Source organism: Taeniopygia guttata, chromosome 7 (genome assembly GCF_048771995.1).
Source record: "Taeniopygia guttata chromosome 7, bTaeGut7.mat, whole genome shotgun sequence".
Taxonomy (NCBI): Eukaryota; Metazoa; Chordata; class Aves; order Passeriformes; family Estrildidae; genus Taeniopygia; species Taeniopygia guttata.
This window is the reverse complement of record NC_133032.1, coordinates 6,905,045-6,930,463: the sequence shown is the minus strand read 5'-3', so window position 1 is coordinate 6,930,463 and position 25,419 is coordinate 6,905,045. Positions and strand designations below refer to the sequence as shown.

At 42.0% G+C, this 25,419-nt stretch overlaps 1 protein-coding gene across 11 annotated transcripts in view; it reads left to right on the top strand.

The window, feature by feature from the left end:
- SLC15A2 (solute carrier family 15 member 2) overlaps positions 1-25,419 on the top strand; it is a 71,532-nt gene that overhangs the window by 23,219 nt on the left and 22,894 nt on the right. For all 11 annotated transcript variants that reach the window (XM_072932010.1, XM_041717627.2, XM_030277160.4 and 8 more), the window contains 13 exons: positions 2,786-2,873; positions 3,482-3,623; positions 5,485-5,577; positions 6,649-6,748; positions 11,771-11,861; positions 13,906-13,983; positions 16,613-16,695; positions 17,688-17,774; positions 18,089-18,178; positions 18,518-18,562; positions 20,800-20,832; positions 21,898-21,986; positions 23,730-23,811. In XM_072932010.1, the coding sequence (XP_072788111.1) occupies positions 2,786-2,873; positions 3,482-3,623; positions 5,485-5,577; positions 6,649-6,748; positions 11,771-11,861; positions 13,906-13,983; positions 16,613-16,695; positions 17,688-17,774; positions 18,089-18,178; positions 18,518-18,562; positions 20,800-20,832; positions 21,898-21,986; positions 23,730-23,811 (1,101 nt within the window). The remainder of the gene's footprint in view (positions 1-2,785; positions 2,874-3,481; positions 3,624-5,484; positions 5,578-6,648; positions 6,749-11,770; positions 11,862-13,905; positions 13,984-16,612; positions 16,696-17,687; positions 17,775-18,088; positions 18,179-18,517; positions 18,563-20,799; positions 20,833-21,897; positions 21,987-23,729; positions 23,812-25,419) is intronic.

Below are 25,419 nucleotides of genomic sequence, written 5' to 3'. Positions count from 1 at the left end.
ATAGCCTTATTCAGGTGAATGTGTTGCTGCCGTGCAGCTTTGGTGTTTGTGCCGGTTTTCAGGCTAATTCTTTTTGAATGCTTGAGCCCTAAAAACTGTTCACTGCATAGGATTCAGGAAGAATTTGGCTTATGTTGTAGCTGCTTTGACTTGCAGGATAATATGTAATACTTCGTCTTAAAACTCACAGTCATGCCATTAGCAAACCAATTATTTAACTCAATTTTAATTACTGTGCAGACATTAACTATTGGATATCCAGAGCTCCTGGGAAATATTAATCTTTATCCTGTTTTGTCATTAGTTAGCAAGAAGGAGAGCTGAAAACAAACGTCTCCTGTAGTGGGTACTTTAAATGAACTTTCCTTTTTTAAAAGGCACAGTCTATCAACTTCCACAGTATCTTTAAGAGATCCATAATCCCGCAGATCCCAGGTTTGCTGTGGTAGCTAAGCACTGCAGACTATCTGTGTGTTCATGAATCCAGGCTTAACCTCTTTGCTTTTGCTGGGGTTGTCTGCTGAGCACGGTCCTCCTCCACAAAAGTGAGCAAACTGCATCTGGCGGTCCGCATGGATGAAAGCTTCCCACTTTTGGATGTCCAGGCAGGCCACAGGCAGGTCAGTGATACTGTGGAGAGAATACATGAGGGTTTCTGCACATGCTGATGCCATCTCATGACACACAAACCAGATGGAAGTACCCCTGCTTGTAAGTCCTTGCTCTGTGTTTGTAAGCACTTACTCAGGGTTGTGGCTCAGGCACTTGGGGAGGTTTAGCTGAGAAGTCACTGCCCCCTGCTCTCCTTTCCCTCCTTGCCCCTGCTCATCTGTAGGAGGTGCCCATTCCAGAGCAGGAATGGCTGAAATGAGTCACTACACCTTAAACTCATGCAAATAAATCCACTGGAACTTGTGCACTGGGTGTGGAGGGGTGAGTTCAGGCAGCAGTGCTCCTGCCACCTGTCCACCTGGTTTGGACAGTCACTGTGTGCACCTTATTAAATGCCATGAGTATGTATAGTAAGGTCTGGGAAGAAGAGGGAGAAAAAAATCCCTGTTGTACAATTTTACTTCCAATTTCATAAAACGCCTCCCAGCACAAACATGGAACATAATCTGCCTCTTATGGATTTTCTTCCATTATGAAAAACTTTTTGGAGAAAAATATTCTGTGTGTGCATATGGTTGTGTGTTTGTGCATTTACAGCTTATATATGCCACCATTTTTAGGCTATTCTAAAAGCAGGAGGCCCCAGTGCAGTTTCCAAGGGAGCAAACTCTTACAAGCCATATTGCTGAGCACAATGGTTTCAGAGTAAATCATAAATGAAATGGATAATTATCTATTTACTCTAGTAAAGCAAAAAGATTAAGGGTTTCTTATAAAAAGGCAACCCTTTGATAAGAAAGATATATAGATACATGTTATATATAAAAATGGACAAAAATATTTGTCTTTAGAGGATTAAGTAATGGAAAGTAGAGGGGAGGTGGGAGTTGTGGAGTTTTGATTTTCTGTTTGTTTTTTTTACTCTTTCATAATGTTGAGGAAGACAGTGTCATTAAGCTATACTTTTCTAAGCTTGATGCCATTGCTTTGGGAATCTAAATAAGCTTAGGTCTCTTGGTGGTAAAATAAACCTGAATAAACACATCTATTTTGGTACTGTATTTGCATTTGGGACTCTGGGAAGAAATACAGGAATTCATTATTTCTGACATGAAGCACAGAAATGCATATGAAGAGTTCATCTTACTGGCCCATACCATGGCTATTTAAATCTATAAGTATAGTTGTATCTGTTAATATCACACTTCCTCCAGATTCCTCACCAAATCCATGGCCAGCCCCTCTCCTGCTAATTGGCAGAGGCTGGGCAGTGCTGTGCAAACCTGCTTTCCTGTTGTGAGGCAGTGGAGCCACTAAGCAGCTGGAATTTGAAAGCTGCTTAGCTCAGACCACGGTGGGGTAGCAAGAGGGACAGAGGCCCCCACAGGGTCATGCCAAGACTCATCTGTTTAATGCCTTGTATTTCACTTGGGAAGTGCTGATGTTAGCTGCAGTAAAGCCAGGCTCAGAGAAAGAGTGGCCACACTTAGACAGGCTTGACAGTCCCATCACTGGCTTTATTCAAAAATTCTGATTAATAAATTGAATTAACCATAGCTGTGCCAGCAATCTTGGAATATGAAATGGATGCCATACCTGAGGGAGTGCCAGACAGAGAGCTGATGCTCTGCTTCAGTGAGTGGTGGCACAGCTCAGCACAAGTGAGGAGCAGAGATTGAGAGAGGTAGCAGCTTTATACACAGAAGCAGACAGCAGATCCCTGGGGTCTCCCAGTTTCTGAGGCAAGGTCTGGTACTAGAAGAGGGAGCAGTTTTGGGGCAGGGTGGTAGCTTTATATGAAGTACAGAAGAAAAGGCATCCAAAAGTGTTCTTTTGGTCTAAGTGATGTTTTAACATTGCAATCAAGAGTTGGTAGCACCCTTCCAGTGGAGTTCCTGGAGCTACAAGCATGGTGGGCTGCTGATTGCCCACAAATCCCCATGGCAGTCCTTACTGGGTTCATGTCAGCCAGGCTGATTCACTGGGGAGCCTTAATCAATGCAAGACTTCTGTAGGGTCCACTCTCTTTTTTGAGTCCAGCTCACAGGCCAGTCAAGCAGCTGTGGGCACTTGATTTTTGGACTGGACTCCTCTCCACCACCCAGACACTGCGAGAATATGTTGCTGGGATGAAGGCTTTGACAGTTGATACATTCTTGTTTGTCTTCCACAGAAACTGTGTGGCTCCAACTACCCCCTGAGCATTGCCTTCATTGTGGTAAACGAGTTCTGTGAGCGCTTCTCCTACTATGGCATGCGAGGTATGTGGCCTGTGACTTTCCTGTCCTGAGGTCTTTACACAAACTGCATTGGTGTTTCTGAGCAGTGCTGTGTGTAGTATCAGCTATATTTCAAAGTTGATTGATATTTTGGAATGCACATATGAACAGTGTAGCCTAACATTGTTGCTATATCTAAGATGAGAAGAAGTTGGGACTAGAGGGCTCCAAATGTACCTTCCAGTCTAAATTATTATACAATTTTCTATATCAAATCTGGTTTTCTACTGTGTGATGTCTTTCGTAGTTGATGTGCAATCAGTGTGCTTGGGAATTGAATCTTACAGGCACCTAATCTGCAAAAAGAAAAAGTGCATAAACAGAACTACAGGTTAGGGTAAGATAAGCTAGAAAATACATTTTTCAGCTAAACATAAATGTTTATGAGCAAAGGATGTCAGATACTCATATATCTCATTTTAGCTTCTCCTGTGTCAGAGATTATGAGGAACAGGTCTGGAAGCACAGATCTTTCCACCACACTGCTCAGTTGCTAGACAAATCAGTAGTTTTCTTGCCACCATGATCCTTCTTACCTGCAGATATACACATTAATTATCTGATATTATTCTTTTTTTGTTTCCTTTTAGCTGTCCTGACACTGTATTTCTTAAGCTTCTTCCACTGGGATGAGAATCTCTCCACTGCTGTGTACCATGCCTTTTCTGCGCTGTGTTATTTCACACCTGTCATTGGAGCCATCATGGCAGACTCGTGGCTGGGGAAATACAAGTAAGTGAAGATCTCTAATTCAGTCAGCATGCATCGACACCATGCAGCCTGTGCAAGGACAGTGCTGTGCTTGCTCCCAGTTTTGAGCTCAGTGTGCAGCAAAGACACACTCATGAAGGTCAGCTCCTCTCTTTTAACAGAGCTGATCTGTTTGCTCATGCTGTTCTGTGCTTGTCTAACACCCAAAGGCCAATAGGCAACCAAGTTGGGACAAATTAAATGTTACAATAACCTTTTTCCTCCACTGTCCTTCCCTACCTGACTTCAGGAATCTGAGGTGTAGGGCAATTAACCCTCAGTTTGCTAAGGTCTGCTTCTGAGAAGGATTCAAAGATGAGGAAGTGACGAAGATGATTCAAGTGAGGAAGCAATGTCATCACGTAGATCTCAGATTCAGGTGAAATGTCACTAACTGTATTGTACTTCCTTACACTTCTCACAGCATAAGTAATGTATCAGCGCACCCACTTTTATGCCTGAGAAACCTGTGTTCTCTCAAATCATCTCCATCAGCACATAACCAGGTAGACTCTTCCTGAGTAAGAGTCCTTAGGCAGTCTTCCCTTCTGATAAGTTGTGGAGCCAACATCTACCCCAGAGTGGTGATGAGCAGCTGGATACAGGACTTTATTTGCTTGACTCTGTTTTTTCATTGTTTGAGGAGTCTTGGCTGTCAGGGTGATGAAGTGCAGCTGAACTTCTCTCTCTAGGGCTAAGCCTATCTGGCAGAAGAGTCTCAATAGGAAATAAACAGCTGCCATATGCCTAGCCAGAAGAAATTTCTTAAGGAGCTATCAGTGTACTTTTTTCTCTGTGCTCGGTTTTAGTCATTGTCTTGTCCCTTTCAGTGGAAAAAAATAACAGTGGGGCTTTATTAAACTCATTATTTTAGGTCACCTAGCTATGTTCATTAGTTTTGAGGATGTTTATCTTGCAGCATGATGTTGTGAGAAGGTAAATCCTTATACAGATGATCATGTGTTAGGCAAGAGACTTCTTGGAGTAATCCCTATGATTTAATGGGAAGTGGCTTTTGCTGTAGTAGCTGGACCTTGGCCAATATAACAGATTAGAGGGGCTTTTAGGAATGATCTGATGTGGTGCTAAATTAGCTGTTGCAACCAGGGTTTGAATGCATCAGGGACCTCTTCCATGCTCAAAACTCAGAAATTCTTCTAGTGTTTCTGTCCTTACAAGTCCTTTGTTTCACCTCTGTATTTGTCTTCAGCACAAGAATACATAGATTTCTTTTAATCTAGAAGGTGGAAGGAATAGAATGCACTCAAGAGTCTGATCATCCTGCTCATATTTCTTCTTCTCCCTCACCAACACATGGGAGGCAGATAGATGAGCTCAGTCTTTCAGAGATACTTGGGACCCAAAACAGACTTACAATGAGGAAACCACACTCCTAAGACAGGTTTGTTGGTTAGGTGGGTTGAATGTGGACAACAGTCTCTAGGCATCCATTCCAGTCAAGGGATTCACTTATGCACATCCTACAAAATGCCAGTTATTAGTAATCTGGAAACTTGAGTTGGGCCTGAACAGTGCTCTTCTCTTTGCAGTCTTCCATGTGTGACAAGGCTGGAGCAGTTTTCATTTATTCTGCTCAGTGATGTCTACAAATAAAGCAGGGGTTATCCCTCCTTAATCTGAACCATTTGCATATCTATTCCTTCTAGTGCACTCAGTGTTGACACAAAGGAGTTACAGCTGCCCATTGTACCACTGGTAGAACAAACCAGTTCCTTGTGTGTCAGCCAAGTAGAGCTGCCGTATCAGGGCCCATGGGCACACTCCGTTTTCAGATTGTACATCACCAGCGCCTTCAGTCACTTGCTGTTTGTTTTCCTCACAGGACGATCATCTACCTCTCCATTGTGTATGTTGTTGGCCATCTGATAAAGTCAGTCGGTGCCATTCCATCCCTGGGCAACCAGGCAGTTCATGTGTAAGTAGCCCTTGAAGCCACAGTACTGTAGCAGGTTGTGATGGTAGTTAGTTTACCCAAGTCTGTACTTTGTTTTATTTCCATCATACCAGCATTTTGGGGGCTGTGCATGGATTACGTTCATCAGGGAAGGGTTAGAAATGTCTGAGTAAGAGCAAAAGGGTGTGAACATGCCAGATGGAGTTGGAAATGACCACACAGACTCTAACCCCTTTGGCACAGGGATTGGGGATCACCCCTCACTGCTATACCATGCTACTGGTTTGGTCTCCTGTATCCAACTGCCTGCACCAGGCTCCTTCCGCCCTGATTTCATCAGCACAGCTGCCCAGCTCAGCAAGGTTCTCCCATATGCATGGGAACACAGAACTGAAATGCATTTTCTGATGACAGGGTCTGTCTCTTCCACAGGATACAACCCTCTAAATTCTAAACTGATAGGCAGTCGGAGTAGTGTCTCTGAAACCACCAAGCTGGTTTTGTCTATGTAGTCATGGCTCAAAAAATATGCACATGCAGGCAGGAGCACATGTTGTTTACACAACAGTTTTCTTTTGTCCCAGACCTGGTCAGTCCTGATACTCTTGTTCCCTAGAAACATAATCTATCAGGCCAGCAATGGCATTTTGAAAACCACTGGGAATTAGAAAACACACAAGAATGAGCCTAATTTTGAACAGTTTGTCTGCTCTTACCCAGGCTACAAGGCTGCAAAAAGTACTCCCCTTTTTCTTGTTTTTCTTTTTCTCAATTGATCTCTGACAGCTTTTGTTGTCATATAAGTAAAAATAATTCCACAGATCTTTGATCTCCTATATGTCCATTGGACCTCAGAATAATAAGAAACTGACAAAACCAGTTTGGTTAATTGACTGGTACAGAATGCAGAAATTAGGATAATTAATTTGTTTTTCAAATTATTAGGATATTTAATTTGTTTATCTAGCTCATCATCATTACCTGTGTGCAAAAGACAACATTATCAAAGGAATCGTGGTTGGGTGACATTAAAATGCTCTCATAAGCTTTGGAAAGGTTTTGCAATGGTGATATTTTTGTTCTTGCATGAAGGGTCCTGTCTATGGTTGGTCTGTTTTTGATCGCCCTTGGAACGGGAGGTATCAAGCCCTGTGTCTCTGCATTTGGTGGGGACCAGTTTGAAGAGGAACATGTAAGACTTCTTTTCTTTCCTAAAATCTGCAGTGTCTGCTTACTTTGTGAGGATGTTTATGTGATCCAAATCCTGTTGTGCTAGAATAAGGTCCAATTTGCTGGAAAAGACATGAGGTAGGGTGGTTTGCATAAAACTCGAGAGAATCTTGATGCTTCAGGAAGGCAAAATGTCAGGAGAACAGGATTGATACTGGAAAGGATAGGTCATAATTGCATCAAATCATCTAAATGTTAATTGGACATCAGAGTAGTTGAAAAAAGCTGTCTTGCATATCATGGAACTGGATATATAATGGATCACCTCAGTAGGAGTGATTATAATGTGCTGCAGTGGAATATGGAAAATGAAAGAAAAGACTCTATCACCAGCCTATGCTTCTGTGGGACTTTTTCCTCAAATCAGTCATAGTCCGTGTCTCAGATGTTGTTCAGAAAGAACTGTAGGAAATTCTAGTCTTTTGCAAGTAATGCCAGAATGCTTTCTGGCTATTCCAGAATGGAAAGTTCTGAAGACTTGGGAAAATGCTTCTGTTTAGCTGTGTTTGTGCTGTGTATCCTGAGAATTGTAGTCCAGGTGCTCTGTGTCCTCATTCTCTGTCATGAGTGTAGCCCCTCATCTGCACTAATCTCAAATTCCCATTATTCAGAACAGGGGCTAAACCAGGGATAAGATAGTGCTTAAGGAAGCAAAGCAGGTCAGGAAGTGCTAATCCTCAGGCAAAATGCTAAATTTTTAAATTGACTTGAAGTTAAATAGATTTATGTTGACCTAATACACAAATAAAAATTTCTATTTTCTCAATGACAATCATTCAAGTCACCAAGTTGTGTGCAGGGTGTAAGTCCTCGAATATGTAGAAAGCCACTGCTACAAAAAAGAAAATACCTGTTGGGGTCTGTGGTGAGTAGGCTTAAAATCAAGGAGGATTATTTAGGACTAACAGTGTGAAAATTTTTTCCATAAATAGATCTAGAGAAATACTGGGAAATAATAAGGCCTTTGGGAGGTGGAAATTCCCATCAATGGAGGCATTAAAGAAGGACATTAGACTAGTAGTGTGTCAGGAAAAGCACTGGAAAATTTGGATAAGAGTTGTCCCCTTGGACAAGGAGCCCAGTAGGGCAGTTTTCTCCTTGTCTTTTGCAATACCCCAGGTATGAAGTCAACAGGTAATGAAATAATATAGGCTAAATTTAAAATTTTGGTAAGAGCTGTGCTTTCTGCACACAAACTGCATGAGTGATGCTGAAGTGATGAAGCTTATGATTACTAAGAAGTAACAAAACATGGGACACTCTGTGGTCACTTGTCCAAAGCAGATCCTCCTGCTGGCACATCTACATGCTGTCAGTTGCACCTGGTGCTTTAGGGGATGTGTCAGAAAGGAGATCAGCAATGGTCACCAGTGGTCACCAGCCTCCCCAGCTGGCACAGCTCTAACCAAAAGCAGGCTGGCAGCACAGCACACATGCTCTAGGATAGCTGCATGCATCCCAGTGCGTGTGTCCTGGCTTGCTGCACCAACAGTTGTCCCAAAAGAATTATAAGAGGTCCAACAGCAGCATTTACACAAGTGCTACTTCTATGAATACTAATGATTAATAGTGTTTATCCAGCATCTTTCAATTACCACCTAATTACAGTATGATAATATGTAACACTTATCTTCAGAGTGTTTTATAGACTTCAGCTAATGAATCTCAGCACCCTTCTCAGGCACATATATATTATTATTCCAACTTTACAGCTGCAGAGAGAAAACCTGAACTGCCTGTGGTTGTGTGGGCCTATACCCATTCTCCAGCATTCAGACTACAGCTCTCCAAAAATTTATCAAATACAAAAGCTCAAACATTCACCTGTGTGCTACCTTCAAGAAAAACTAATTTAGAGAAAGAAAACTGTAAAAAGCATTTTGATAAGAACAATGTGTTCTGCTCTATTCGTTCTTTTTCAAATGTACTTTTCAAAATAGAAAGTTTTCTATTTTACAATTTTGAAATGACTTGGCCTTTCAGAAGAAACAAATGTTTTATGCTATGTGATAGGAAGTTTAAATTATCAGAATTGGAATGAGAAGTTTTGATTTTGTAAGGAATGAAAGGTTGGAGGCCAACCAGAATATTTCTTTCCTCTGGAGTAGTGTTTGAGGGGTGTTTATATTCATGTTTTATTTTCTTCTACTCCAGGTAGGCTGAAATAAGTTTTAAAAATTCACTATGAAATGAAGCATTTGATTCCCCTTAATTTTCAGGGCACAATAAACTTCATCTGAGTCCTTAAGTGCACAGGCTCATTTGTTTTGTCTGAAAACTTGGGATGAAGTAGTTCTGTGTATAAATAACTAAATTACCCCTGCTATTCCTAGAGACAAGTTTATGTTTTGAGGTAAATGCACAACATCAATCTGATTCTCTTTTAAGTACTTCAGGAGCATAATAGTCCTGGATCTGCAACTTTGAGAATGGTACTACCACAGACAGTGATGGGGACTGATTTGGTGGGAGGTCAAAGAAGGAAAACAGCTTTATCTGCAGGAGATTTCCAAATGACTTTGTCTATGGGATTAGAAATCCAAGTTAAAAATGCCTGAACAAAATTATATTTAAAATACGTTATATGAATGGGAAGCTGCTGCACATATTAATTAGGGACCAAAGCTGCTTTCAAACAGTGCAGTATGGTGTTTTTGGTGCTAAATAGCTTTCCTTTGTTTCTTTATTTTCTGGTTGCCAAGGAGATCAGGATTATCATGTACAGTACCTTTTCTCAAATTAGCTAATCCAAATCATGTTGCTAATGTATGTCTGCGCAAAAGATTAAGACAATAGGAAAGAAATTCTTTATTCCAATCAGTATAATTTGGGAGCAGCTGGGTCATTATTTTTCTAGCTATTTCAGCTTTTCTCTGACCATTGTTCTTTCCATCACTAAAATCTGAAAATTTGTCAAATAAGATGCTCCAAATTCTTTATGCATCACTATCCTCTTCTCTTATTACCACATTCTTTTTGGTAACTGTTGCTCTACACTTTATCATGTCAAAAGCTGCATGCTTGAGTTTATGACCGCTCTCAGAAATTCTGATTTGCTCAGATATGAAGTGTTAGAAACATGCCATGACAATTTGGCTAGAAGAGGGCAGGACTGTGAGGGTTCTGCTGCACCACCCTCGACAAGTCATGTGAGGGCTATCCAGGAATGGGGAAGATTGCTGAGGCTGCTAATTTCTCTAGTTTTCTCTATGATGACAAATAACTAGTCACAAAGGTAGAATGAAAAAGAAAATATATTTTACTTGTTTAGCAGTAGAAAGTTCTGGATTATCAAAACCACCAGCAAGGAAATGAATATAACAGGTAGTCAGACCTACTGCTGTTTTCTGTTAACCATGAGAACATGCCATTTAGATGATTTTTATAAGGCTTTCAAATTCTTTAGTCTAGGCTATGTAATTTAAGAGGAATGAATGGGTCAGCCTTGAACACTCTAGGAAATAAAATTGTGTAAAAGCCAAAACCTTAGTTGGTGGGGTCTTCCTAACTGTGCTAGGTCAAGGCAGAAACACTTAATCCAAGTAAGGAGACCCCCAGACTCCTTGGTGCGTGGCAGTGGGAGGTGATGGGGCTCTCACCCTGACCTTCTCAGTACCCACTTTACAAGGTGGCATAAAGAGAAGCTCTCTCATAGTCTCCCACCTCCCTTTCTTCCCTGCAGTAATCCCCTGTGATAAGAGGCTTCTTGCCATACGAAGTAGCAATATTTCCTGTTGGCTGCACCATCAGTTACAGGAAGTTTTGTTACATTTTTGGAGCTCAGGATTCATTACTTTACAGCTGTCCTCTTTTAGCTGCCTGCAATTCTTCACGCTTTCTCCAGTTTTCTAGCCTTGTGAATATTGTTGTCACAGGGAGCAGATGGAAGCAGGACACATTAGAAGGAAAAGAGACAGAACCACAGCCCCTGAGGAGTTTTCTAGCATTCAGCTAAGTTAAAGCTTTGCATTCAAATGATGCTCAGGTCATAGAGATGAGGCTCAAGGTGCCCCGAGAAGCTCTCTGTCGGGCACCATGCAATGTCTGATGCAATTTTCCTGCTACCTTTATCAGCTGAGGTGTCCCAGAGCTGCTAATACACATGAGCACGGGGTGGGTCAGGTAGCCTGCTTTTGTTTCCCCTCTCTGCTGGCCCACCCAGGCACAGGGAGGAGGTTAACACTATATACAGCACACGTGTGACTATATGTCCCTTCCACAAGCAAGGAGAGACTGCATGCACACATTACTTCTGCACAAAAGACCAAACTCTGCATCAAATTCTTGATTCTTTCCAAATTTTGAATTATCAAGGAAGAAAGAAGATCAGTATGAATTCTTTGACTCTATAAACTACAATATGTTACAGCTTAGGTTAAATTGAAAACTCTTTCTCTTAGAGTTCATTGCTCCATCAGGGTCTAGAATTTGCTCCCCTAGATTTAATTTACCTTATTAGTTTGAGGTTGCTTGGCCTCACCTTGATGGTCTCCTCTTTAATGGATTCTTCTCAATTGCTGGCACTCTTTCATCTATGCTGTGATTACCAGTTCCTTAAAATATACAGGTTTCTTTTTTCTATTTCAACACAGGAAATAGAGGGAAAAAAAGAGCTCAGACGTGGAAAGAAATTATGAGCTTGTCAAACCATGCCAAATTGGATTGAATTGGTGACAAAGGATCTGAATCATGCTACTTATTCTGAATAAGTAAATGCTTTCCCCTCCTTCCAGTCTCACAACACTCTCAAAGCAGTGGCTTTTCCTCTGAAATGCCAAAAAGCCCCAAAGCACTTCTCGAGTAACGTGAGCTGATTTGTGCGAGCATTTACCATCACCTGAACACGAGCTTGTTTGCTTAACATTTTATGCACTTTATGTCAATATTTACCCAGCCTTCCTAACGAGGGAATTGATAGTGTTCAATTTGCAAGCCCAATGCTGTGTACTAGCCATGACATTGACGTTGTCTTCTCTTGTTTTAGACCTCAGAGAGAAGCAAGTTTTTTTCCATCTTCTATTTATCCATTAATGCTGGAAGTTTGATCTCCACGTTTGTAACTCCTGTATTAAGAGGTCAGTGTGGATTTAGAATAAAACAATAAATTAGCTGCCCTCTAACTACTCTGCTGTGCATAGTTAGACTCTTATGACAACAGAATGGCAGAAATTATATTATCTGTGGAGTGGTCAGTGTATTGCCTTTACACCTTGTTAATCGTGCTGTAGCAGCAGAACAGATTTATGATACAGGCAGACAACTCACAGAAATTATATTCCTGGTAGTATTTGAAAGCCAGCCTGAACTACAGAATTAAAACATGAAAGGTGGAAGGACCTATATGGTCATCTGTTCCCCACTGCCAGTGAAGGACTTGGCTTCAGGTAAACTGTGGATGGGAAATGAGCTCTGCTGTCCTGTGCAGTATCAGGGTGGAAAGACTTAGCAGGGCTGGTTTTAAAGTCCTACCTTCTCCCTCACATGAGATGCTGCTGACTTCTGGAGGGCCCTGTCCTGGCACTCAGGCTTGTCTGTGTGGGTCTGCTTGCAAGATTGCTACCCTGAGCAACTAGCTTTGAAGACAAAGCACAGGCCTATGCCCCATTTAAGACCTACTTTATATTCCAGCCTGCTTGCAAAACCCTTTTTTGTCCCCGAGCCTTGCTGCACTTACTTCATTGTATCGTAGGGCTTCGAAGCCAAAGGGATTGGCACACTTTCAGTATGGGAACAGAGGCAGAGCAGCAGGCCATAGGTGACAGGGACAGGGACAAGGTAGTCTTCACATTTAGTTGCCATTTTTTAAATTCCATTTTGTGGCTTCCAGAAAGCTCTGTTTGTTTGGAGTGTCATTTTAACAGGCTCTTTTCTCATGTTTAAACCATGCACAGGGACAAAGACAAATGCTCTATCTCTTACTTGTTTATTCTCTGGTGTCTCTAGGTCAGCATTTAGTTGGGAAGTGTTTTTGCTTAAAGTGGTCAATGGGCAGATGAAAATTCCGTCCCTTGGAGCATCAAATCATGTGCCAGTATAATCTAGTTGCAAATGGAACTGGAGAGGATGGGGAAAGAGTAATATTTTTGCTAAGTGTGCAATCTTTTCTTGGAAGAGCAGGAAATGCAGTTTGTAGTAATTTGGTACAAATATGAAGTATATGCTTTTAGGTAGAGAAATCCGACTCATTTAACATGTTAAAAGTTCAGTGTGCTCAGAGAGCCCATGCTCTCAGCTTTATTGGATTTTAGCTATTTTGCTGAAAATAAGTAAATAAATGCTATGCATGCACACAGCTATGCACTGGGATTTTCCAACTGCAACAAACAGGAGCAGCTGAAGGCTTCATGGATTGGTCTCCTGTTAACTCTGTTGGCTTACTTTAGCCATTTAGTCATTATCCATGTAAGAAGGCAGTCATGTCTAGCCCCTGGCATTCAAACACAGAGCCCACTGCTGGTTTGCTGTTTGCAGCCAGAGCACGATGCAAGAACTGGGCTGGTCCAAGAGGTGCAGGTTTCAGTGACCCAGAACTCAGATTGATGCAGCCCATGCTGTAACACACCTGCTTTCCTAGTGGGTTGCTGCAAGACCTGACATTTGAAGCAGGCTGCCCCTAGTGGGATTGCTGGTGGTGAGGAAGGGAACTGGAGTTCTAGGGCTGATCCTGGGCTCCCACTTACGGAGTGCAGGCATTGGCTTCCACTTTGTCCACTGTAGGTTGCTATGAAAACAGTTTCAGGTTTTTCACTCAAGACTGGTGCAGCACAGTACTGGTTATTTAGATCTAGTCAAATACAGAATGGCTTCAGGTTATTTTAAATGTTGTGCTTTTTTCCCAATTACAGTTCCTAATGCTTCTTTATACCTATTTGTCTGCCCCCTCCCTTCTACCGTTTTCATCAATATCCCATTATCAGCTGCTTTTGCTGGCAGACACTAACCCTGCTTCCAAATTGTCTTCATCAAGGGAGGACAACTGTTTCAAGGAGATTCAATTCACAGTGTCAAGCACAGCAAAAAAGATTTAAAACCAGGGGAAGTGACTGATTTAGGGAATCAAATCAAAAGCCCCAGTAACATAAGTCTAGATGTAATGAGCTGCTTTTATTTCTTTTTCAGGGGATGTGAAATGTTTTGGAGAGGATTGTTATGCACTGGCTTTTGGCGTCCCAGCGGCACTGATGGTGTTGGCACTTGGTGAGTGGAAAGAGTGGTAATAGGAGTTACCATTTTTGAGTCCAATAGATGGACAGATGAGAAAATTCACAAATTCGCTAATTCTGGATGGATACTGTGAGGGGAAATGAAAGGGTTCAAGGTCACCTAACAATTCCCGGTTCAGAACAGCAATAAGTATCACTAGTTGACTGATGGTGGGCAGAACATGGTTTTACTGCAATCTTTTATTGTGGTACTGTAAAGGGAGTGGTCTGATGGATGTTTCACAATATAATTGCTTTGCTCTCATGTGAAGGAAGGCACCAAAAGGATTCTCCTGATGGCTTGCAGCTTTGCCTATGAGGAGGCACGGCCTTTGAACTGCAATCTGAGGAGTCCTTAGAGATCCCCAGCTTATAGAAGAAAGGTTTAACATGCCACTTCTAACTTTTCCATGGTCTTCCTGCAGCTCAGGGCCATCCTTAATGGCTCAGACTTCTGCTGCTGAATCAATGTGCTGCAGAAGAAGCTAGATGAGATGTTAGTTTGTTCTGAGCTATCTTACTTTGCTTGGCTGAAGTAATTCCCACAATTGCAGTGACAACTTATTATTATGTTGCAATAAAAAATCCTTATTATCCAAGTGTCAGGAGATAGCCAAAATCCCTGTGCTTCTTAATGCTTGCATCTTAGCCCCATTAATGCACTTGTCAAGATTTCTTCTTCAACCTTAATAAAACATTCAACAATCTCCCCATTTTTAATGTTACTCCTTGGTAGCCAGTACAGAGGACACCCCATTAGCTTTAGTTTCACAGCTGCAAGCTGCTGAGAAGAGCAGTTCCCTTATTACACTGCATGTGTGAACTTTTGCCACAGCATGGGGTGACTTCTCATTCTGCTTGTTACCTTCACTGAGAGACCAAGCAGTTGTGTGATTTCACTGCAGCATCTGGAATTTTGAAAAGTCCATCAGAGAATGTGCATGTTGCTGTCTCCACTCAAATTTCTATCAGGAAGAAGAATCAGCATACTGAAGAAATGTTATCAGACCACAGCTAATGTTGCAGCAATTATTTTCAAAAAAGTGCATAGTCACAAGCCTGAGGTTATATTTTCCCCTGTGGCCTGTTCCTATCAGTTTAGGGCCACACTGTGTGCACACTCCATGCTATGATGAACGTTTCTAGCAGAGCAGTAGTTGCCCAGAGTAAAATGAATGTGTAAGTACTGCAGTTTCAGTGAGGGCATCGGTGGAAATGTGTTTTAAGCTTGTGTCCTGCTGCCAGATTCCACGTCCTGCCTGGCAAAGCAGCTCTCTGTTCTTTTGTGGCATGCTAAAATGCTCTGGGAACTGATACGTTTGACTATGTGAGTAGCATGCAGAATGGGAGAAAATACCCTTTTGGCCCTGACTGGCCCTCACCCTGTGTTGATGGAAAGCAAGGATACATTTAAAGGCAGATTTAGAGCAAGATTTTCTGGGCTGCTAGGATTTCTGAAGGATGGGGTAGATTGATACCATTTAATTCCAAATGCAGGAGCATCAGCTCCCAAAGGAGTCAATGACATCACCAAAAGGTATTTAAGCAAACCTAATGAATCATGTTTTTAGAAGCACCAACATCTTCACAGGGAGATGCTAAAAATGACGTAGTGCAGGTACCCACTCTGGGTGATTTTGCACAAATGCAAAGTGCTACTCACCTAAACTTACTTCAGAGGTCTCTCAAGTTCTGCAAGTTGAACTTGGATGCTAAAGGTCTTCATAGTCAGATAAAAGCAAAGGTGAGTTCCCTGCAGTGTCTCAGGCCTCCTGTGTTAGGATGGAAGTACCTGCTATTCTCCACTGCCTGTGGACTGACCCAGATAATTGGGTTAGTTTTAAAAGTTCAGGTGGTTACTATTATTATTATTATTATTATTATTATTGTTGTTGTTATTATTATTATTATTTCATGCTCAGTTTTAAGGTGCTTCTCCCTGCTAATCTCTTTGGAATTCCAGTGTCCTTGAAGACTCTCATAGAACAGGAGAACTTATACACAATCAGATAACTCCATCTCTGACAGGATTTTCTGATATTCTTTGTGCTTTGAGGGAGAAAACCAAGATAAAACAGTATCTTAAATTGTATATCCCTTTGTGGAAACCATAAATGGAGGTAATTTCTGTTAATGTCTCTGTGTGAGGCAGGGATCTTTGGGCAGTTTCCATTGAAATGTGTGTGAGATGCAAGTACACAGAGCCTGTGTTGTATCTGGATTAATCCTCACAGATTTCCAATGGATGAGGGCTGATTTCCACCATCAGGTGCAGTAATTCAGTGTGGATTGTACTATGAGTTTAGTCTACAAAAAGTATAGACAAAGTGAATTTTCAAAGTTTTAGTTCCCAGAGGGAATCAGATGTGGAGGTGCCTGTTGTACCAGAGCAGATATTACGACAGTGACTTTCTAAGGATCACACTGCCTCTTTTAGGATGTTGCATTTTTTTCCATCTGTAGGCATTAAAGAACTCTTTTTATTTAGTTAGAAGTGTGATCCTGTGTGCCCCAAGGGCAGAGCATTTCTGTTGAATACAGGGGTGGGAAACCTTCCCAGAAGCCAGTGCAGGATTGAGCTTCAGCTATTTGAATTCCCATTTGGATAATAATATTTTTTTCAGTTGTGTTCATTGCTGGAAGTGGATTGTACAGAAAAACACCACCACAAGGAAATGTCTTGCTGGAAGTGTGCAAATGCATCGGTGTAAGTGTGTGTAATTTTCTTTTTTATGCATGAGTATGAGGTTGCAGGACAAAAAGGTGCAAAGGGAAAGGGGAGGTGACTTTTGGAGTTCTTCTCTATCCTGCTTTGGGATGTCTTGCTGATGAGCTATAAGGAATAAGAAAAACATTTAGGTCCTACTTTATTCTTTCATCATTTCAATTGTTTTCCCTTAGCTCCATGAACTGTTCAGTTGATGTCCATGTAGTAGAACCACAAGTGGCAGATGCTGGTGGAGACTGAACTGAAAGGAAAATTTAGAAACTCAGAGAGTATCAGATATTACTCCATTTTTTTTTTCAGTTTTTCTCAACTTTATCAGTTCAGCAGACAGTAATATCACACGTTCATATTACGGACATTCAGCACGTTCATGTAAATGCAAGAGACACTTGCTGAAGTTGCATTAGAGCCTTATAAATTGTTTTTCATGGTGTGTGAGCTGAATATATTATGTGAAAAATACTCTCTTATTATTAGGTGGATAATGATGTTTCTATTTCAGGAAGCTGTTGCTAACAGCAGATGTTTTCTCTTTATCTAGGTCAATCCTACTGCCAAATTTACCTTGGGGAAACAGGCAGGATCTTAAAGACAGGATTTCTAAGTCAGGTCTGCCACTTTTTTTGACAGTGTGGCTCAGTGTGTTCAGTGACTAGAGCACACAGCATAAACAGGCCAGGAGCTGGACTTCAGTGACCCTTGTGGGTCTCTTCCAACTCAGGATATTCTAAGATTCAGTGATTCTATGATTCATTCTCCCATCATACTTTTAATCAACCAGTGTCATAGAAACTTCCCTGCACACAATTCATCATAAAGCATCCAATCTGAGATTTTAGAGGTCCAGCAACCCACCACCCTCAATGTTTTGCCACTACTTATATTTGGTGATGGGGAAGGTAGCCTTGAGTTGGGAATGTGACAAGGGCAGGTACAGCATGAGTGAGTTGCTCACCCATTTTTATCCCCAGTTTGCTATTAAAAACCGGCTGAAAAACCGCTCCCGTGAGATTCCAAAGAGAGATCACTGGCTGGACTGGGCTTCAGAAAAATACTCAGTAAGTGATGCTATGCCTGGTAGGTTTGGAGTGGGAAGGGGGAAATGGGCAGACAGACAGGGGAGACAGTAAGACTGGTGTGGCCACACCATTTCTCACATGCATTTTCCTTTCCCTTCCCACATCTGTACTCTCCTGACCCTTAATGGACAGTTTAGGTGCTGCACTGAAATGTAGAAATGCAAACATATCCAATATCACAAGGAAGTGCAATGAAGAATTGCCATGCAGAAAGAAATAGGACTTACGCTTTGTGGCTTGAATCACCTGTTGGCTTTACATCCCTACTTACCTTTTTGCCTGTTCCCTTTTAGAAACAGCTGATTGGGGAGGTTAAGATGGTGACTCGTGTTCTCTTCCTCTTCATACCACTGCCAATGTTCTGGGCCCTGTTTGATCAGCAGGTACAGTACTGTGGGTACAGCTCTGCCTGCCAGCCTTGGCTGGCACCTCTGTTCTTTTGGGGTTATGCCAAAGCATCCTGGGACACAGTGGGCCACACTCCTACCAAGTGTCCAGGGCCTTCCACCATCCCTGCTGGTCAGCCCTTCAGAGTCCTGCCAGGTGTCTGGCACAGGAGAATGAAAGGAGAGAATGTGCCCTGCCTAATGACAGGTATTACAGGGAAGGGAAGGAATAGATGGGGAAATAAGACCTCCATCACTGTCATCTTCTCTGTCCCCATGTTTTCTAGCCCCATAGAACATATTGAAGGTTTCACCGCTGTCTTCTTTTCTGTTTAGGGATCCAGGTGGACTTTGCAAGCCACAAAAATGAATGCTGATTTTGTAAGTACTTAATGTCATCAGGGCTGGTAAGACTAGTAGTAACATCCCTGCTCTTGCTTATTAACCGGAGTCTTGCAGTACTAAGAGCGTCTGCTTGGTGAATCTGGGTGAGTCTCACTTTTGGTGATTAGAAGCCAGAGGCTCTGTTCATGCAGCCACGTTCAGTCCATCACAGCTCATCTCAGCTAGAAGTGAGGGCTGGGGAGCCATCAGCAGCCTGCAAGGTCAGGGGTGCTGACCTGCTGGCAGCCAGTGGCCCTATGACCTAGGGCAGGTAGGATTTTCAGCCTGCTGCCCCCATGGAAGACATACAAGTCACTCAACCCTTTTAAGATGTGACTAGAGCTGTTGTACATTTCTGCACTGAATCACTTGGTGATACATTAATGGAGTCTCTTAAAACCAGCAGGAATCTTGTGTATAGGATAAAAATATGATAGGGATTAATTAGCTATGTTCATAAAGTTCTTCAAAGGTGTGAATGGCAAATGATGCAGGCTACAGTAGCAGATAAACGTAGATCAGTTATCTGCCCGAAGGTGTCCCCACACTGGGCTGTTTTTCAGACATATATGTCTAGATCTTGCCATCTAGATCTTGCCTGCAGATGCTCACATCAAAATCTAGGATTGTACATGTCCATTTTCCAGTTTATAATTGTCTTAAAGCCACAGATTTGAGACCTTCTATGTCACTCCTGTTAAAAATTGGGCTCTCAATATGTAATAATCATTAGGCTTAATTAGTTCAAATGAGGCATGAAAAAGACTACACCTTGGGTAATATTTATCCACCTCAGGAAGACAGAACAAAGTCCATGAAGTCTATGTGATGTATATCTAAAACATTTGTTTTCTGGTGTTTCGCCCACATGCACTTAGTGATCCATTAGCGGGAGAGCTAAGTGTCACCAGGTGTCACTACTGGACTCTCCCAGGTGTGGCAAGATAGAGTCAAGGCTTTTATTTTGTCACACCAACTTAGATAGCTCCTTGGCTTTTGTTTCAGTCTCCTCTGCTCTTCCCTCATGAGCTGCCCCACCTCACGAAGGTGAAAATTAACTGCAACATCGGAGTGATGCCACCTTTAGGCTTGCTGGAGTTCATGTTCATAATACTCTCTGACTTTCTGTTCAGTGGACAAGGGCTCAGCTAGGAAGTCTGGAGTCAAACAGGGAATGATTTAATGTCAGATGAAGTATTTGAAGGCTCATTTCCTTATGGCACATCTCTATAGTGTGTGAAGAGTAGCAGGAGGGGGTATTTGCCTGGTGTTTTTCCACTCTCCCAGGAGGCAGCTCTGGGCAGAGACAGGCAGCCAGTCTAGACTCAGCTCAGGACAGATCTGGCAGACAGGAGACCCCCAACTTCCCCCCCACAGCCCCAGCATTTTATTGGAAATACTTTATTTCCTTCCTAATTTCTTCCCTTCTGCACCCTTCCTCCCTGCCCTCCCACCAAACCCCCTCCTCTCCCCATTTTCATCTTAATTTCAAATGAAAAGCATTTAATGGGGTTCAGAAAACCACCAGTCGCTCCCTGGAGACAGGTCCAAGGTTCCTTTTGGAGTCCGGGGTCCCATCCATCCATCCATCCCTGTTGACCTTGCCCATTTGTGTGAGCTGGGATAGTGATGCAAGTATGAGGCACCTCTTATAGCCTTGAGGACTCTTGGCTCAAACCAAAAAGCTGCATTTATCCAAAGCCTGGTAGATGCAGATAGGGAGAAGAAAGAGGTGTTTGTGCAGCCCACGGGCTCAAGGATGGTCTTTTATTATCCTTTTGGGAACTTGGGAGAAATGCCAACAGAGCTCACAGGGTCCTGAAGCTTGAGAACGCTTACTTATAGGATTGGGGCTTTTCACATCATTGATAGTGGGGAGGGAAGAAGCTCTAAGCCTGCCTCCTAGCTTGGACACTAACACCCTCATCTTTCTCCACTCAGCTGGTTCATGGCTCAGCCAGCCTGAAAGATGAGCCTCAGTACCTGTCAGGAGCTGGGTCACAGCTGCCAAATATCAAGGATTGAGTGCAGCTTCCTTCTGCAAAATGATCTTATTAAACAGTGTCCTTAGACAAAAAGTGTCAAGAGCACAATATCAGCTGCTAAAGCCAACATAAAGCATTTGAGGAAACCACCTTGACTGCAAAGGCCTCTCTGGGACTGATTACTTATTTACCATATGCACTGATATTCTATAGTGCTTATGAATCACTTGGAATATCTTTTTATTTCAGGGAATATATGTCCTTCAGCCTGACCAAATGCAGGTAAAATATATTACAGGGTAGGAAATAACCCTTAGAATGTATCTTCTTCTTTTCTCTCATTTATATTTTTCTCATGGGACCAGTGGCCATTCTCTGCTCCTTTTCAAGGTAATAGCAGTGCTCCTGCTGGTTGCTGTGGTGTGGCCTCTGCGTTATTGTTCACAGGCTGTTTTGCAAGCTTGGGCTTCAGAAGACCCCGAGCATGTCCTAATGCAGAAGTTGAGTCCTGCAGAACAGTGCCGAGGTGTGGGATAAAATGCCACCATAATAGTTCTTGAACCAGCGCTGGCATGTGGAGAATATAACCTGTATCTCCTTTTAACAGGCTCCTGTCCTGGGATGAACATGGTTCTTGAAATATGTTTGGTTCCTGCCTTTCTGCAGGGTAGATGAAAACATGAAAGCAAGATGGTGCTATGTTGTCAGAGTTGATTACAGTTCTTATGGTGACTAGCTCTGGAGAAATTCAAAGCTGCTCTGTTCCCTGAAATCTTCCTTTGGAACTGAAACTACATTTCTCCCTGCTTGTTCTTCATTGCTCTCTATTTTCTTGCTTTGCCACTTCTGGCTGGCAGACAAGCTGTGCCCCTATCAGGAGAAATTTTGTTCCTGGGGGATTACTCGGTTGTGTTGAAGTGTGAGAAATTGCCAATCTCACAGAATAGTGCCTGTTCCTCTGGGATTTTGCTGAAGTCCCAAGATGTTTCCATTGTTGCTGATTTGTTGTAAGGTCCCACCACAGCACCAAGGGTCACCTGTCTCTATTGTCAGTGGGGTTTGTACTCTTTAAAAACGTCATGTTTCAGTTCTCTCTCCAGGGAAACTGGGCCAGTGATGCTTGCTTGCCTCTTGGATGGGAGGATATGAACAAAATATATTCATGCCTGTGAAAACTAAATAGCAGAAGCTGTTAAGTGTAAACTGTGATTATATTTTAAAAGGAGGTTTTAAGTGTTTGTCCATGTCCCTTCTGTAATGGAATTATTTCTGGAGGACAGAGCTTTATGGGTTTAATTACTAAAAGTTGCTTTCTAGCCACTGAACTCCCATTCTTTTGTATTGCAGTTCTTAAATCCACTTCTTATTCTTGTCTTCATCCCAATTTTTGACCTTGGGCTCTACCCCCTGATAAACATGTGCAAATTGAATTTCACGTAAGTACTTGGGGACAATGCAGATGCATCTGTGCTTTTTCTTTTGCTGTAAATGTACAGAATAGTTTTTAAGGAAGAGAAACACAAATTTCCATTCACCTTTCCCAGTACTTGAGTACGCTTCAGTCCCAAGAGGCAGCATCATCCTCTTCCACAGAAGGAGGCAACTCATTTCCTCATGGAAATGCCAGAGGGTAAAACTCAGTGATGTTGAATTTTGCTCTGTACAGATTTTTCTAAAAGTAGAGAGAGTAGTCTCACTTTGAATTTGATCAACATGTTTTCCACCTTGTTTCCCAGGTCATGCCTAAATAATTCCCTTTCTGAAAAGTCTCTGTGGGACCAAATTCATGGTCCCATGCTGGCTAGAATCTGAACCAGTGAGTGCATAAGGAGATTTCCATATGAGCCAAGCATTTTATCCTTAGTCTATGTTAGCAAAAAGTGCAGTGTAATAGGAACAGACCTCAGGTTGTTTATGAGACCCACTTTATGCAATTTGTGTGAATTAACTTCAGAGTATCTGTATGCTGCCTTTGTGGACTGATGCCCTGTAGCAGTGGAAGTACATTATGTGCACTCTTGGAGTGCCTTTGTCAGTAGAATTTCAACTGAAAGGAGACAAGTTTCTATGCCTCAGCACCACTTCTGCGTGTGAGCCATAGCATGGGAAAGGGTAATGAGTGGGGTGATTGGCTTAAAAAGCATGTTCCTAATCCAAACTAAAATGCTGGCCAGACAAAACCACATAAGATGGGGGTGGCAGGTGCCTCAGAAGCCTTTCCCTTTACCCTGCTGGTCCTTTCCCACTGTGCTGAATTGCTGGAACCTGAAGACATATCAAAAATATCGTCCAGGCTGCAATGGTGCCCCTTTTGGAGGATATACATCAGAGGCTGTGCTTCTCCCTGATACCATTGTGAGCCCATGGCCTGAACTGTGCCTTGACTTGGTGGAAAACTTCCTGCCTGATGACCAGCTCACAGAGTAATTCACCCAGCAGCATAAACTCAAGCACCAACCAAGAGTGAATGCCAGGACTAAAGAGCATTACTAAGAGTTGAGATCACTGAATCTAGAAACATATTTGTCTAAAATCTCAACAACTCAATACTCAGTTTGAATCTGCTGTTCTGGATATGTATTATTCTGATTTATATCAGATTTTCTCACATAATTCGGGTAAAGTTGCACTAACTTTGCCTTCTAGTTTAGAAGAAAGCTCTTTATTTTCTAGAAATGTAAATGTATTGGCATGAGAAATAACCCAGAATGATGCCCCAGATGGTCAAAAACATTGATGACTACACATTTACAACACATAAACTACACATTCTTCTATTCCTCATTCCCACTGCTAAATAGAATGTTACTTTTCTTTTGCCTTCCCAAAAGGGACTTGAAGTTACATCTTTCTGTTGCTCCTTCCAACATCATGGATTAACTTAATGTCATGAGCTATTCCCACTAGAAGAGCTGCGAAAAAGATAATACGAAACTTGCAAGGAAAGAACTTCTTTTCACGGCATATCAATTTTAATTGGCCTCAGGACTGGCCTCATGCAGAATAATAAAATAGTTTTAAGTTAAGAGATTGGCAATTTAAATAACCTGTCATCCTGAGTGCCACCTGTTGGACAGTTTATTACATGGTTTTGGCACATCTTTGGCTCTAAGGAATGGTATTCTATAGTTTAAATTACTTTTTTTCCCTTAATGGCACCTCTTTCATTTGTTCCATAGACCTATTAGGAAAATGGCAACAGGTATGATCCTTGCAGGGCTGGCATTTGGACTTGCAGCTGTTATAGAAGTCAAAATAAATGTAAGTAAAACACAAGGCATTCCTCAGAAATACTTTCTTTCCATGGGATGTTATTAGTGATGTCTGGTAGATAATCCTTTAAGCCATTGTGCTCCTTGGTCAAAATTTGTAATGTTTTCTTTACAATTGAGCATACTGATCCAGTTGCTGATGATAATTCTTACCTTATCTACTTTTCCCTCTCTTTGTCCCTATGTCTTTCTTTCTAGTCTTTGCAGTTTTGCTGTGCTGGTCATCTGTATTGGTCTATATTCTAGATTTCCATCGTCAAAGTGCTTGACAGACATCTAGTTAATGCTAGTGATTAATTTCCAAAAGGTAGTCTGTTCTCTCTCCTATTTCTTGCTGTAGCTTGCCTATACTTTTCTGTTTGGGGTCTTTTATGTGTGTATGGTGGTTTCAGGTTTGTTTTTTTTTTCTTTTTTTTTAATTGTTTTAAAATTTTAAAATTTAATTACTTTCCTGCTTTGTGACGCGGTGGCTTTTTTACAAGTCACATTGTTTCTCTGGGGAGGCAAGTGATTGCTGACACAGGCATCAGGGCCTGCCAGGCATCCCCAGAGAGGATGGCAGCACATCTCTTATAAATTCCGTGTTAGCTCCTGCAGATTTGTACTGTTTGTTTCTGGCTCATGACCAGCATTGTGTAGACTTTGGCTGACCTTTGTCTCACAAAAGTTACTATAGGATTAATTTTTAAAGCTTCTATGTATACTTCAAACATTCTGTTAGAGTGGCTGGCTCACAGCCCTGGATTAACATCTGCTGGTTCCTCAGGTGAATCCCCTAATGAGCCTCCCACTGAAAAGAGACTGTGTGGGTTCAGGTCTTTTTTCTGATCTCTTTCTGTGAGCAAAGAAATGCTCTCATTTCCACCACTAGAATCTCTGGCCAAACACCAAAGTTTTCTCTGGCTGTGGGTGACTCCTCTGGGCAGAGGCTCCTCCTCTGGGAGTTAGAGTCTCCCCCCTGCTTGTGCATGAAAATTTTACTCTAAAGGCCATTTTAATATCTAAGAAAGAGAAGGATAAGATGGTCCACCTTCACTTGGCTATGGGTAGCAGAATTGAAAAGCTACAATAATGGAATGTGCTGGATAATATTAGCAGGCCTGTTGGTCCAGAGCAGCATATGGATACAGGGAAATCAGCTCATTCTGACTTCTTTGGCAGTGTGTCTCCCCACCCAGTTAGGTTCAAAATGCCCTGCCTGCAATACCCAAATTATCAGATAAGATAGAAGAAAAATAAATAGTTCTGCAGTATTGCTGGCAGCTACTTGAAAATAAAATGAGAAAAAAAAAATAGAAGTTAAAAAAAAAAAATTAGCTCTGCAGGTAGTACAAGGCTGACACTGATTGATGTACTGTTTCTAGGAAGTGATTCCTGACAGAAGGAGATACCTCAGTGCTGGAGGCATCAGCTTACCTCTCTCAGAAAACAAGGAATAATATCTATAAAGTCAGCTGTAGAGATAGCAAGGTGTCCAGTAATGTAAAAGCACCGATTACAGACATAAAGCTGGACTGGGATTTTCGTAACTACTTAACTTCTGGTCTGATTCTTTCCCTAGTCACTGACTGCAGTGGGAAATAATTATTCTGGTCAC